The sequence below is a fragment of the Notothenia rossii genome, assembly GCF_949606895.1.
Source record: "Notothenia rossii genome assembly, chromosome: 11".
Lineage (NCBI taxonomy): Eukaryota > Metazoa > Chordata > Actinopteri > Perciformes > Nototheniidae > Notothenia > Notothenia rossii.
In genome coordinates, this window is record NC_136910.1 from 46,672,644 (window position 1) to 46,686,823 (window position 14,180).

Sequence of the window (14,180 nt, forward strand, 5' to 3'; positions counted from 1 at the left end):
AAATGCCACTGACAATTTCCCTGCAGGTTTTCATACTTGTCAGCGATTATCTTCCATTTCATTTCTCATTCATGCCTTCCCACTCAGGGTTGTTTGTTTTTTAGTCCTCATCCTCTTAAATTGCTCAAGGTACTTGGCTTTGTGCTCCTTCTGCTAGAATTAGCAAAACAAACTAGTTCAACCGCAAACAACAACACGCTGATTTGTGCCATATTTTACACCCCCCACTGCGTTGTGCATTGTAAATACCTGTGGCTGTATATTTTTGGACTTGACTTCGAACCAAACCACATGCAGTAATGAGGGGTTTTTAGATGAATATAGCAGTAAAGACTACTCTGATTGTTTCAAATATTGTTAAATAGCTGCATTTTATGACAATTTGCTACTAGAAAAAGTAATAAACCTAAAATAACCAATGTATCATCGAACAGGCAGCTGAGCCAAACCAAGAACCGCAGTAACAAACACACAGAAAAAGGCGTGTGTGCATAATATATGTATAAATATGTGCATGCATTTAAAATTCCTCCCCATTATCATCCCTTTCATTTATTTTCCCTTTTTTAAGTGGTCCATTTTTTCTCTTACTGATGTTGAGTGATAGCAGTGTCAATGTACACTCGGGGAGGGTGGGGTGATCTCATCAGACGTGGAAAAGTTCATGTTGGTGTAAATTAGGTGATGGATTACTGGAGTTATCTATAACTAATATGCACACACACACCTAACCTCTATAGCCTGTTATCCAACTCACCCCCATCCATTGGAACTCTGCAGTACACCCCCTCATTTGAATGAATGTATATGAACACAGCTCTTATCTTTTGTAACCTGGTGGTGTTCTTTTTTTCAAATGTAGTAGTGGTACCCATGTAGAACAGACACATGTGCACATGCCTACATGAATGAATGGCCACACACATCACCCATGTGCGTACACACACACACACACACACACACACACACACACACACACACACACACACACACACACACACACACACACACACACACACACACACACACACCAATCACTTCTCCTCTCCTAGCCCCCCCAGGGGACACAAAGTCCTGCATCAGCTGCTAAATTGCCTAAACTCTCTCATCTGCTAATGGGCTACCTGTCTTCCTGCACCTCTCTGTCTACGTTGATGACTTTGTGTTGTCTGTCTGTCTGCCGCTGAGCCTTCCTGAATGTCTGATGTCTTGTTTTTATGAATGCCGGTTGTTTTTTTCCATCTTTGTGTCTCCGACCTGTCTTCTTATTTGCATCTTCTGTCTTTCTGTCTGTCTCTTGGGTCATTAATACGTCAATCTCTCTGTTTCGATCTGTCATTATCTGCTAGTCTGTATGGCTGCCTATACCCTCGATACACACATCAAATAAACTATAATCATGGGCTTGTGTGCTGCTAATAAACCAACATAAAATACGCATCAAAGTAAATAATCTGATGCTCATGGAAAATAGTATACGCATTAGTATCAGCTGTAGTCGCAATACTAGAAATAGTATTGCCAGCAGCATTAGAAAAAGAAATACGTAATACTCTCTAAAATCGATATTATACGCACTTCTAATAACTTGGACTCAAACTGTAGTAATAATTTAATTGTATATGACATTTCAGCTGCGAGATTCATATACTGTAAGTTGTGGTTATGCCGTAGTGAGTGATAGTATAGTAGTTGTTATGTGGCTAATAGTAGTTTATAGTTTATAGCTACATTTATATATTGTTTAACTGTGTGAATGAAACATGAAACCTTTTTTTATTGTTCCATGCCTAGTAAGAGCAGTTGTGTTAGAAAGTAAAAGATACAATTATTTAAGTTTTTGCTAAAAGTATTATTATTAGTACTAATGAAAAAAGCAGGCTGTTCACATTGATTGTAGCTGTAGTGTAAGTCCAAATACTTGTATTACTTTAACTAGTAGCAGTTGTGGCAGTATTATTTGATTTGATCAATAGGAAGTAGGAATTCATGTTATTCACAGCATTAGTATAGCACACATTCAGTAGAGTTTCTGCTACCGTGTTACTGTATGAAAGATGTAAGAAACCTTTTTGTACATCAAACAAATGTTACTATGGAAACCAAGGACTCAACGTTGTAGGGTGTAAGACTTGCATAAAACCGGGTTATTGTAAAAAGCTATAATACGTATATCATACTGGTCTTTGTAGATAGCTCCCATTGTACTTTTCCCTTTGTGTGTTCTCCTTTTCTCACCAGTCAACATAGAGGACCCTTTATTCTCACCTCTTCTGTGCTCTCTTATATCTGCCATAATGTGGGATGGATTTAGATTATAGCCTGCTTGTGTGTGTTGGAATCCTAGCTTCAATTTCCATCATATGTTAGAAAGCACTTGATGTATTCTGGACTGGTTTATGATGCACGCAGAATAAAGGGGATGTTTTTTTTGTGGCCTTGTCAAATTCCTTTCCCTCCACCGCTCCTTTATTGTCAATCCATTTTTCCTCCCTCTTTCAATGTGTCCCCCCTAATGTCAGCCTATTCCATGAACCGTATCATAAATAGAGCCCCGCTGACATTTCAATTTGCCCCATAACCCTTCATATATATATACACACACACACACGTACAGACCAAGTTCACTGTTGAGCATCTGTACAGTCGCAAGCCTCTCCTGGGTTTCCAGGGAGACGAGGAAAAGCAATAACTGCACACTTGACCCCTCTGCTCTTTGATTGGTCTTCTTCACACATGCATTGCATACACACACACACACACACACACACCTCAAATCTAATCTGGGAGAGTGAGCCCCCCTTGGCGATATTCCTCTATCTCCCCCTGAGGATTGGAGAAGAGAGGCAGAAGAGAAGGAAGTCAGTCATTTCATCTTGCCAGTGACCTGGACACGATAAGATCGATTGTTTGGCACTTGCAGTCTCCTCGTATCACACACACTCACACTCATGTGGGAAGGTGGAAACACACTCTAAACAAACAGATCATCACAGTTTCCCATCCTCAGTCACTCTCATGAAATGTCTCTTTCTCTCTCTGTGTCACAATAAAAGTCTAACAACTTGCCAAAAAACTTTATGATTGTGAGAGATGATGAACGGGGAGAGGAAGATGAATGGTGGGCAAGAGGGGAAATAATGACAGAGAGAAAGATGAAGAAAATATTGAGTCTTAGCGGAAGAGGGAGAGGGAGATTGAAGGAAAATATTAGGAGCGGTGACAGGCCAGCCTTAGCGACAGGGCTGTTTACTGTTTATTTTGGTCTCCAGTCTCATTTCTCCTCATATTGGCAGAGTCGAGATGATTTCCTTTTTCGCTGTGCATTCCCGTGTGGATTTCTTGTGTTTTGAGGTTATTTGTGTAAGAGCCTCTGTGTTCGCGTGTCCCCTGTTTGACTCATTTAAGATCATCTATCTGAACTCAATCTTTCCACAATCATCCGTTGATATGGTGCAGTCACGATACATCAAGGTCCCACTGTGGGATTCCCTGTTTTTCTTCCATGCCTACTCAAATAGAGTAGATCAGACACTTATTTTCATCAAATATTGTTATTTGTTGTGCATAGTTTGCTCTCAGAGTTTGATTCAAAAAATCAAGGTGCCAATAACACTCAAGAAGCTTGTGTAGGTTTGTAAGCATTGTTATTGTAGAAAAACCTATTTGTATTTCATTCATATTCAGTACAATCACCATTGTTACAATCCAGATTTTTCCTGAAGTGTTAATCCTGAAGCTTTGAAATCGGATCGGTGTGTGTGTGTGTGTGTGTGTGTGTGTGTGTGTGTGTGTGTGTGTGTGTGTGTGTGTGTGTGTGTGTGTGTGTGTGTGTGTGTGTGTGTGTGTGTGTGTGTGTGTGTGTGTGTGTGTGTGTGTGTGTGTGTGTGTGTGTGTGTGTGTGTGTGTGTGTGTGTGTATTTGGCACTCATTTAAGCCGTCCAGAGTGACCACAATCAGCGGCTAAAGCCAGGTTTCCGCTGTACACACTTACAATGAGAGCATGATGATTTCTGCCTCTCAGTAATCAGGTCAGGGTCGATTGGAGTGTGTGTGTGTGTGTTTTGTGTGAAAGGCCGCACACAGTGTTGCTTCCCTGCAGTGTTGCCTTCTGTAACACAGGTATGTGTGTAAAGGATGCTCTGCTGCAGCTAAAAACATACATGCATGTTACATATATTATCTTTGTTTGTGTTCTGAATTGAAGTTTGATTTACAACTTTATTTTTGTAGTGTAAATCATTAATCTTTTAGGGTATACAAATATGTATGTATTAGAAGGAAAGTAGAGCCACATCTCTATGGGATGTGCCTGTACAAATAAAGTGATATATATAGACTGATCTTATACGTGAATACTCTGTAAGGGCAACATGTGAGGAGTCCCTTGTGTAAACGCAGTCCCATTCATGTCTCTGTGTACTCCTGTGTTTGTTCCTTGCAGTTCTCCAAGGAGAAGTACCTCCTTGAGTCTCCTCCTGAGAAACTTCGTAAGGAGCTGGAGGAGGAGCTGAAACTGAGTGCTGCAGACATCAGGAGCCATGGCTGGTACCATGGACACATACCAAGAGAGGTAAACACACACTGAAATGTTGACTCTGTATACATGCTCAGCAGAAAACACCAAATGAGTCATGATAACACTGGGAGTCCTGGGCGTATGTTTGAAAACAGATGGGTACACAATATACTACATCCAAAGCAAGAGTTATTTCATTCCAAAATGGAGCAAACGTCACCAAACCCAATATCCCCAAGGATAAATAAAGTGTCCATATAAGTACTACAACCAAATGTATACAGTACACACACACACACACACACACACACACACACACACACACACACACACACACACACACACACACACACACACACACACACACACACACACATTCAGGGAATCCTCTTGAGACATGTGTATTAGAGCTGAAATGATATGTCATTAATTTAATTAAGTTTCAATCATTTAATCACCTCAAAATTAATCAGAAATGTATCTTGGAAAAACTCCAATAATGCTTCGTTTTCAAATATCAACATGTGATGCTTCTGTTTGCTCATATCATTCTAATTAAATTGTTGGGGGTTTTCAGTGTTAATCTGACCAAACAAGACATTTGAAGACCTGAACTGATCAATATTGTAGTGAATTTGTTTGTACTATTTTCTTATAAAAATGACCAAACTCAATTTATCACTAGCCAGTGGTTCGTTTCTAAACCTTAAAGGGGACCTATCATGCAAAATGCACTTTTGTACGTCTTTTATACATGAATATGTGTCCCCGGTGTTCCAGGGAACTCACCAAGTGTCAGAAAAAACAACCCTCTTTCTTTTCCTCCATACCCAAATCTCTTAAAAAAGGGCTGCAACGGATTTGATACAGACTGATCCAGATTTGAATTATTTTCTACGTCACAAAAGTGGTGCTCCACCTAGTGGGCAACTTTCCACCTATCAGGGGAATGTCGGGTTGGGCCACGGCCGGCCATTGCCGCTCGAAAGCGCTGTAGACGCTGTAGTACATATGCCAGGCCTTTAAGTGGCGCTGTAGTCTGCCACAAAAGCAGCGAAGAAGACTTCCCTTGCATGGTTGCCATGGTTGCCCTTCTGTTTATTAGACAAAAATAGAAAAGTGCCGGTCAAAGTTCTTCTTTGTTATTTATTGAGCTTTAAAACAAATGAATAACAACTCTATATAATCATATAAGAATAAAACACGGACGACGGAGATCTATTTTTCTCCCCCTCTTCTGAGAGCCCAGCAGCTGATCTCAAAGTACGCTCCCCTCTCCTGCAGGGGGGCGTGGTCAGTTGCAGCTCACAGAATCAGCCCCCTGCAAAAACAGGGCTGGAAAGAGCAAATAGAGTGAAATGAGGCATGGCTAAAATGCAGGATATGTTTGGTATTTTGAAAAAAAAACTATATATTTATATACTTTATATAGGTATGGCCCTACAATATTGTTCAAATATAGCATGATATGTCCCCTTTAAGTTTACAAGATCCCGACCAAGATATGAATAAAAAGCTTCAAATTAAGCTATCTGTCACTGTGTCCTAGCCCATGTGGCAGAGAAATAAATAATGGATAAGCACTTCCACAACACAAATTGCTGCTGGTTTTTTTCAACCACATTTCATGTTATATTTCAAAAAGGCCAGAATAAATGATTTGAAATTACGAACACAAAAGCGTTTCTTTATGGGTTTATGTTGTTGTCAGCAGTCAATAGTATTAGTTGAGCGATTACTCGGCCAAAGTCTCTGGCTTTGAAAGCACAGTTTAAATGCTTTACACACAGAATGACACTGATTACTGAATCCCATCATCTGTCACAGCTCAGTAGAAATTGCTTTAGCGCTCAGAAGGAGGGGAAACTCTGCCAAACAGACAGCTGTGTGTGTTGCTGATGTACGCAATTCCACAGCTGGTGACTGAAACGCGGATAAAGACACACATCAGCAGACGTGCACACACCCACACACACATGCTTACAAACTGCATGCACATGTGGACTCGTACATAGATGCAGTTTCTGTCTCTTGATCAACCTCTGTTCTCTGTCTCGCTCATAAACACAGATTAAATTCAGCCATCTGAGTCTTTCCTCTTTTTATTTACATAAAATATTCATTTATTCCGGGTTTGCCCCAGTGGAAACTTGGGGAAACCCTGAGCCGCGTGGTAACCAAAACAATACTTATTGACTAGACTTCACACACTTTACATCCTATATCCTTCTCTGCGGCTAGCTTTACACATTATTTATGTTTTTCACTTTTAAACTAGGGCCTTTGTATATGTCATCAGTGCCTACTATACCGATGTGGCTTTTTCAAATTTATTTTTAATATTTTGTTCCGTCCCTCAGAGTAAAACAGGATTTATTCTCAAGGGTAAATTGGGCAATTGTGAGATTTGAAAAATGCTCCAAAGATCTTTCACAAAAGAATTAGAAAAGAAGAGACACACGCTACACATGGATTGAGCTTTTGATCTGTGAATATACTGCCTCCTGCTGGTGTGTGAGGCACTGTTTACATTTTGTTGTGCTGCATTGCATATGTCCAGCCCTTTTTTCTTGTATTTAATTAGTTTAAAGAATCACCTCTTCACCCTTCATCATCAGTTTTCTTTTGCAGGTTTATTTAAAGGGAACTCTCCTTAGTTTGAAATGTATATCTCCTTGTACATGATTTACTGAATCAATATTTAGGATCTCTTTTTGCAGTTACCAGAGATACTTTTGCAGTGTTTCGTATCAACAAGGTGTACAGCCTGAAGCTGCTCTATTAACCATGAATGGAACATTGCTATTCTGTCAATACATTCAAAACAACTCATTTTGACGGTAGTGCTGAACACAGTGGAATGCATCTTCAAAAAGTCATTGCGTCCATTGTCGCTGGCTTTTTATCCATCATTGCCAAACTGTGTATAGGAGAGACACTTTGTTATTGAGAGAGATGGTTGTGTTTGTTCAGAGAAACAAACTGTCCTAAGGCATTGTTATAAATAATCATGATTCTGAAAAATCAATTATTAAACAGTCAAAGTCTCAGAAAGAAAATAAATATTCTCAAACGTGCTGTAGCTCGGTGAGCAAAGTTAGCTTCCAGCGCTTCAAAATTGGAGCCTTTTGTCTCGTTTATTAACAAAATACCCTTTTTTCTCTATTTGTTTAGGTGGCAGCGTCTCTGATTATCCGTAATGGAGATTTCCTTGTGCGTGACTCTCTGACCAGTGTGGGTGACTACGTACTGACCTGTCGATGGGATAATGAGGTGCTGCACTTCAAGATCAGCAAAGTCCTGGTCAAATCCAGTGAGACTAAGGTACGTGTTAAAGCTATTCTGGCTGTTTCAGCACCTGAGGCATTTTACTTTATGTTCGGCAGGCATAAAAGACGGTGGGGATACATCTAATGTCGCAGTGTGCACTCTGTAGTTTATTTAAGGCCGTAAGAGCACCTCACTTAAAGTAACTCAATCCTTTTTCTGGGTGAGAGAAGAGATCACAGATGTAACTACCGGTAATGACATTAAAGATGGCTGTGCTGCATTTAGTTTTCTTAGCCAATATTTTGCCTGTAAGTCAGCACGCGCAAAACACACAGCCCTAGCATTAAAACAGCTGTTATTACCGGTAATTGTAAGGGAAACTTCTGCAGCAATGGAGAGTTAGGACCCCGAGAGACACGAGAAGAGTTGGAGCTTTGATGTCAAACACTGGTGTATCGGCCGGGGAATTTCACATCACAAGTCAGAGCAGCCAGAGGTTCTGACTGCACTGGTGGGTTGCCACATCAATTCTGCCCAGCCTTTCTCTCGATAGACCTTTTAACTAGTTTACAGAGAGTTAATCAACATATTGGGGCAGATAATCTAAACAGCTGGGCCCACTGAATCACTTGCGTCTGACCCTTAATGGCCTCGAAGCCAGCGTTCTCACCCATAAACCATTTGTGACCCAGAGTTGACCGGTCATAGTCTGAGAAATATCAACATATGACTGCATTAGCACTTTCCTTACGGGAGATAACAGAGCCAGGATTGGTCATAAACGTCAAAGGGCAAAAGGTTAAATATCTAGGAGTAAAGACAGAAATATTCCCTCACATTAATGATATAAGGTGTGTATTAACTACAGTCATTACTGGCCTTTATAGACATGGTGGCCATATTCTCCTCCTAACCGCCCTACCTATTAGCCCCATACCTGAATGTAGTGCATTTATAGCGTTACTGTTTACATCTGTGTTGGCAAGTCAAGATTTATTCTCTTTTTGAAGAGGCCTATTTTTCTCTCGTTGGCCGCTAATGACAGAATTAGTTGAGGTGGCGAATTTACTGCAGGTGTGCATTTACTTTGGCGAGCTGTGCCGAATAATCTCAATTCAGTCCCTGCTATTCTGATGAGGTATTATAGGCCTTTTTCAGATTAGACAGTTTTATAATATCAAAATGTATATATAAATATATAATAACAAAATGAATGAAAGCAGTATTCCATTTTGCTGATTTGATTTCAGTTTCCTTGTATCATGCATGCTGACACATCATCACTTTCACTGGGTAGAACGAAGACATCGTTAGGGTTTTAAGTAACACCTATGCCTTTTCTCTTACTATGTCAAATCAAATGGCTGCTGTTAGTGCACAGCACAAAAGGTCTTACTAAGCAGTCTTTAGATACTTCTGCACATTGTAATTTGGTTTTAAACACGGTAGAAATACTATTTAGGGTTCCCCTTAAAGAACTCTGTCATTGAAATAAAACGTTACCTTTGTGAAATGTACGTGAATTTGGTACAAAAGAGAACTCGGGTCAGGTTTGCTCCCCCTCAATGTATTCATGTCGCAAACGTATAACAGCAGAGATGTTATAGTGATTTATATCATCTCTTTGTCCTCAGGTGCAGTATATGTTAGAGTCTGACAGCTTCGACTCGGTCCAGGAGCTTGTGCGGTTTTATATTGGCCAGCGCAAACCGGTCTCAGAGTCCAGCGGAGTCCACATCTACTGTCCGGTCAGCAGGACTCTCCCTCTGCGCTACCTGGAGGCCACCTTCGCGCTGGCCATGAGCAAACAAGGCTCTGCCTACTCCCCGTCCAGCCAGAGGGGGGCGTACATTAAGAGACGGAGCGTCACCATGACCGATGGGCTGACGACGGAGAAAATGATACCCCACAGGTGAGCCGGGAGAGAAATATGTGTTTTTAGTGGCAGAGGTGCAACAGCCCAACAGCCAATTACAAAACCCTGACAGTTCTTTTTTGCAGTGTTCATCATATTTCATTCTTGCTTTATGATCTATACATCAGTGACTCAGACAGTCCCAGTCCCAGTCCAGTAAGGACACCAGTGGCACCTCCAGAACCAGAGCCGGAACCTGTGCCCATCTGCAGGTTGTGTGTTTGTGTGACACTAGCGTTGTGTTTGATCACAAAACTAGTTTCCTTTCCTTCCACAATCCTGCAAATCCCCTACTTCACAAACACCACTAGCACCTTCCCTATTAACGAGCATCACGTTGTGTTAGTTCCCTTGGAGTGAAGTTGCAAAATGACTTGTTCACTTGTCCACTTCTGCACTGGGTCACACTAGTTTGAAACAGAACAAGGCTGTTTGAAACTTGTTCCGACAAAGAAGGAGCAGACAAATATGTTGTGTGAAGTTGCTATCATTTTAACCTCATGAGGAGTATGGAAAGGAGCAAGGGACAAAAGCAATGGAAATTACACATTGGGCATTAGAAGGCAAATACAAATATATATATATTAGGACATATATTGAATATATATGCCAGTATGTATGAACTCGAGACATTAGTTTAGTGTGCAGATTTTATTTTCCTAAGAAGCCACACTGCTACATTGTCTGCTCCTACTTTAAATTCCCAAACATGGCTTTAATTCATAAATAACACATGAGTGTCATGAAGTTGAATAATTGTCCCACTAAAATGTCTTCCACTTCTCTCACCCTAAAATGATTTGCATCTGTAATGACACCATTCCTGTCATCTGAAACTGATGAATGTGACACTCTGAACTGCGCCGCCTGGACTGCTTTTAAAATCCATCCCCAAAGATGTTTAACATCCCAAAAAATGCTTTGTTTTCAGCCCTTCCACAATCCACCACCATAAAGACGCAATGAGGAACTGTGCGATGAGCATGGACCAGATTCAGGAGTACCGCTGCCCCCTGTCACCTGTTGGGGAAACCCCCTTGTCTCCTGCATATAGTGCTAGTAAGTGCCGCACAGACTACCAATTAAAAGTAAAAGCTCTCCGTTTACATTCACAACAACAACAAAATCTACATAAGTGATTGACTTTTCTCTTTCTCCAGTCACCAGGCAGAGAGCCCACTCAGGCGGGCGCGCCCTGGCCGTCATCCCCCCCTCCCCCGTGATGCGGCGCTCCAGCGACCCTCAGCTCAGCCCCTCAGCAAATGACAACCCTGCAGAACACCCTGCGCATACCTCTCACTCTGCACACTCCACGCCTGCTCATCATCCCAGCTACCAATCACATTCCTCAGACACAGCGGGGAGCTACTGTGACCTCAGACCTTGCCCCGCCGGGCCCCCTAAACCCCCGACCAAGGGCTATGTGGAACGATTGCGAGTGGAAGAAGGGAGGGGGGACGGAGCGAGGGAGGAAGGAGAGGGGATGTTCAGCGCCCCGCAGGTGGAGACAACGTCCTCGTTTAGGCCATCCAGGTACGAGACACATAACATACATTCTTCTAAACAATAATATGGCCAGACATATGGCCTTCCTTTATTTCAAAATGTCAATTCACCTGCTGACATTTTACTATAGAGGGCAAAAAAAGTGAAGCGAGGCAATTTAAACCAGGTACTGCAGTACAACTATGAGCGAGCAGAGACTGGAAAATAGACTTGAGTGAACATTTGATAATCCTGTGGGAAATTGCCTGAGGGCAGACTGTGCTGGGGTCAGAGAAGCAGTGGAGACTGGATCTTATTGGGCTTACAGTGCCAAGGAAGGACACAGCAGATGAAGTTCGTCACAGGAAAATGCTCAAGTACACTGAGTCGCCAGCAGCGAACTGAAAGCCTCCCCTGTGAAATGTTGCCGCAGAAGGGATTAATGTCAGTGTAACTGCTGGGGAAATTGTCAGTTAAGGTGACCATTGACTGACTGGCTGGCACGACTAGGATAGGATGTCAATAATGTTAAAACTAGGATTGAGCGTCCCTTGGTGAACAAATGAGTGTGTATTTGGTTTGCTTTGAATATTGGTCCAGAGAAAGCAGAGCATTCTTTTCAGTGGCCAGCAGGGGGTGACTTATATTGTTCCAAAATGAAATGATATTTTAAAGAAGTCTATGAGAAAATGAAAGTAAAAATATTCTTAATGAGATTATTAATTCAAAAACTAATGTTACGTCTTTTTCCTTAAAACATTTAATTTATGGCCACATTTAGGGTAAAATAGACAATAAAGTATTGGTTGTACTTTTGGTTTTCAAGTTACAAATCATTGCATTGGGAATTTTTTTTAAACACTCTTCTCTTGCATTCCTTGCAAGTGCTCATGTTAAACAGGTTTAATGTTTTCTAATGCGCTTTAATATTCGCTCTGGTGCAGGTACGAGTCTTGTCTCTTGCCAGCTGAGAATAAGCCTCTGGAGATGTCGGTGCTGAAGAAAGTCAAAGAGCTGCTGGCTGAGGTTGATGCAAGAACCGCAGCTAAACACATCACCATGGCGGACTGCATGGTATGCATACACACACACACACACACACACACACACACACACACACACACACACACACACACACACACACACACACACACACACACACACACACACACACACACACACACAATTCACACACAAGCACACATGCTTACATTGGAATACAAAGCACAAATGCTTACTTGCATAATCAGATACAGCAAATGCCCAGAGACACTGAAGGTAATCACCATTATGCTTGCATGTAAGAACACATAGATGTAGGCACAATAACATATCACCATAAAACTAATATACTTTTTTTTTTTCTCCTGGATAGCTGGCTAGAATATTAGGTGTATCCTCAGACACGCAAAGGATGATGGGAGTGTCCTCAGGGTTGGAGTTACTGACACTTCCACATGGACACCAGCTAAGACTTGACCTACTGGAGAGGTAAAAACACGCTTTCCCCCCCTTTATACATCACTCATTAACTCCTTCATTAATTCAGCTATTGATTATCTGTACTTCTGATCCTCCACTTCACCCTCCTCCTCCTTTCTAATCTTGTAACACTCTACCGTCTGCCAAAATGTAAATTTCAAAAGTGGCTTTTCAAAAATTCACATCATCTTACTTCGTATCAGCAGCAGTAATAAACTTTTATGGATGCATTTCATTGAATGGCACATTTTTCTTTCCTCAGGTTTTACACCATGTCTATCATGATGGCAGTGGACCTGCTCGGCTGCACAGGAAGCACAGAGGAGAGGGCGGCCCTGCTCCACAAAACCATCCAATTAGCAGCAGAGTTGAAAAGCAACCTGGGCAACATGTTTGGCTTTGCCGCTGTGATGAGAGCCCTGGAGCTGCCGCAGGTAAGAGTGATACAGATACAATTCTCCATAATAAACAGAAAAACTCGAACGGTTTTTATCAAATATATTTCCTAAAATGCAATTATGTCTCTCATTGCTTCAGATTTCCCGTCTTGAGCAGACATGGGTGACATTACGCCAGAGACACACAGAGGGCGCTATTCTTTATGAAAAGAAACTCAAACCTTTCATGAAGAATATGAACGATGGCAAAGGTGAGAACACAGTTTACATGGTTGGCATTTGTTGGCATGTTGTATTTATTTACAATTCTAAACGATCAAATCTTCTTTGGTCACAGAGTCGAACGCCCTGGCCAACACTACCCTCCCCCACATCATTCCTGTCCTGTCCTTATTGGAGAGAGGCATGGCTGTAGGGGATGCGCTGGAGCCCTGGGAGAGTGCAGAGGTGGGGGTAGACGTTGTCATGTACCACCTAGAAGCAGCTCGTACCATCGCACATCACGGGGGGATCTATAGAACCAACAGTGAGACCAAACTGCAGGGTAAGGCCAAATGAAGTCAGTGGAAGTGTATTTTCATAAACAGCATCTGTGTTGTTTTTGGCCATGCTTGGGGGGTTGTCTCTGTATGGCAGTGTTGATTTGTTTAACAGATTGAGCTGTCCCCCACATGTACAGACTGTTTGTATAGACACTAATAATACCTAAACGAAATGCAAGGACAGCCCCCATAGAAACAAATCTAAATTGTTCTAACTTAACTTTGTCACTTTTCTAGAAAATGTTATACAGCCAATACTTCAGTTAATGACCAAATCCCCAAACTAACGGCATTCACATCATCCTCAGCTGTTGTGTTTAACACTAGAATAAAGAACATGGTTGACATTGTACCTACTAGCATTAGCATGTTAGCATTGCCATTGAGACCATGTTGTCATTCCAATGTTGGCATTTGATTTAAAGCACTGTTGTGTAAATATAGAGCTTCAAAGAAATGCAAACATTGCTAAAGAAAAATTGGAAAACTTCTCAGGCTGTTTTGTTTAAGCTCACTAATACAACCTGGTAATTATTCCGTCAACATCAGCCATAAAGAAATTATGAAAA

At 41.5% G+C, this 14,180-nt stretch overlaps 1 protein-coding gene across 2 annotated transcripts in view; it reads left to right on the forward strand.

The window, feature by feature from the left end:
- The window catches only part of sh2d3ca (SH2 domain containing 3Ca), a 51,397-nt gene that overhangs the window by 34,397 nt on the left and 2,820 nt on the right, over positions 1-14,180 (forward strand). The window contains exons 5-15 of one of the 2 annotated variants that reach the window (XM_079660493.1): positions 4,445-4,573; positions 7,694-7,843; positions 9,424-9,701; positions 9,833-9,916; positions 10,636-10,763; positions 10,865-11,237; positions 12,134-12,263; positions 12,565-12,680; positions 12,934-13,105; positions 13,209-13,320; positions 13,407-13,613. In XM_079660493.1, the coding sequence (XP_079516619.1) occupies positions 4,445-4,573; positions 7,694-7,843; positions 9,424-9,701; positions 9,833-9,916; positions 10,636-10,763; positions 10,865-11,237; positions 12,134-12,263; positions 12,565-12,680; positions 12,934-13,105; positions 13,209-13,320; positions 13,407-13,613 (1,879 nt within the window). The remainder of the gene's footprint in view (positions 1-4,444; positions 4,574-7,693; positions 7,844-9,423; positions 9,702-9,832; positions 9,917-10,635; positions 10,764-10,864; positions 11,238-12,133; positions 12,264-12,564; positions 12,681-12,933; positions 13,106-13,208; positions 13,321-13,406; positions 13,614-14,180) is intronic. The other variant, XM_079660494.1, reaches the window with a different exon arrangement.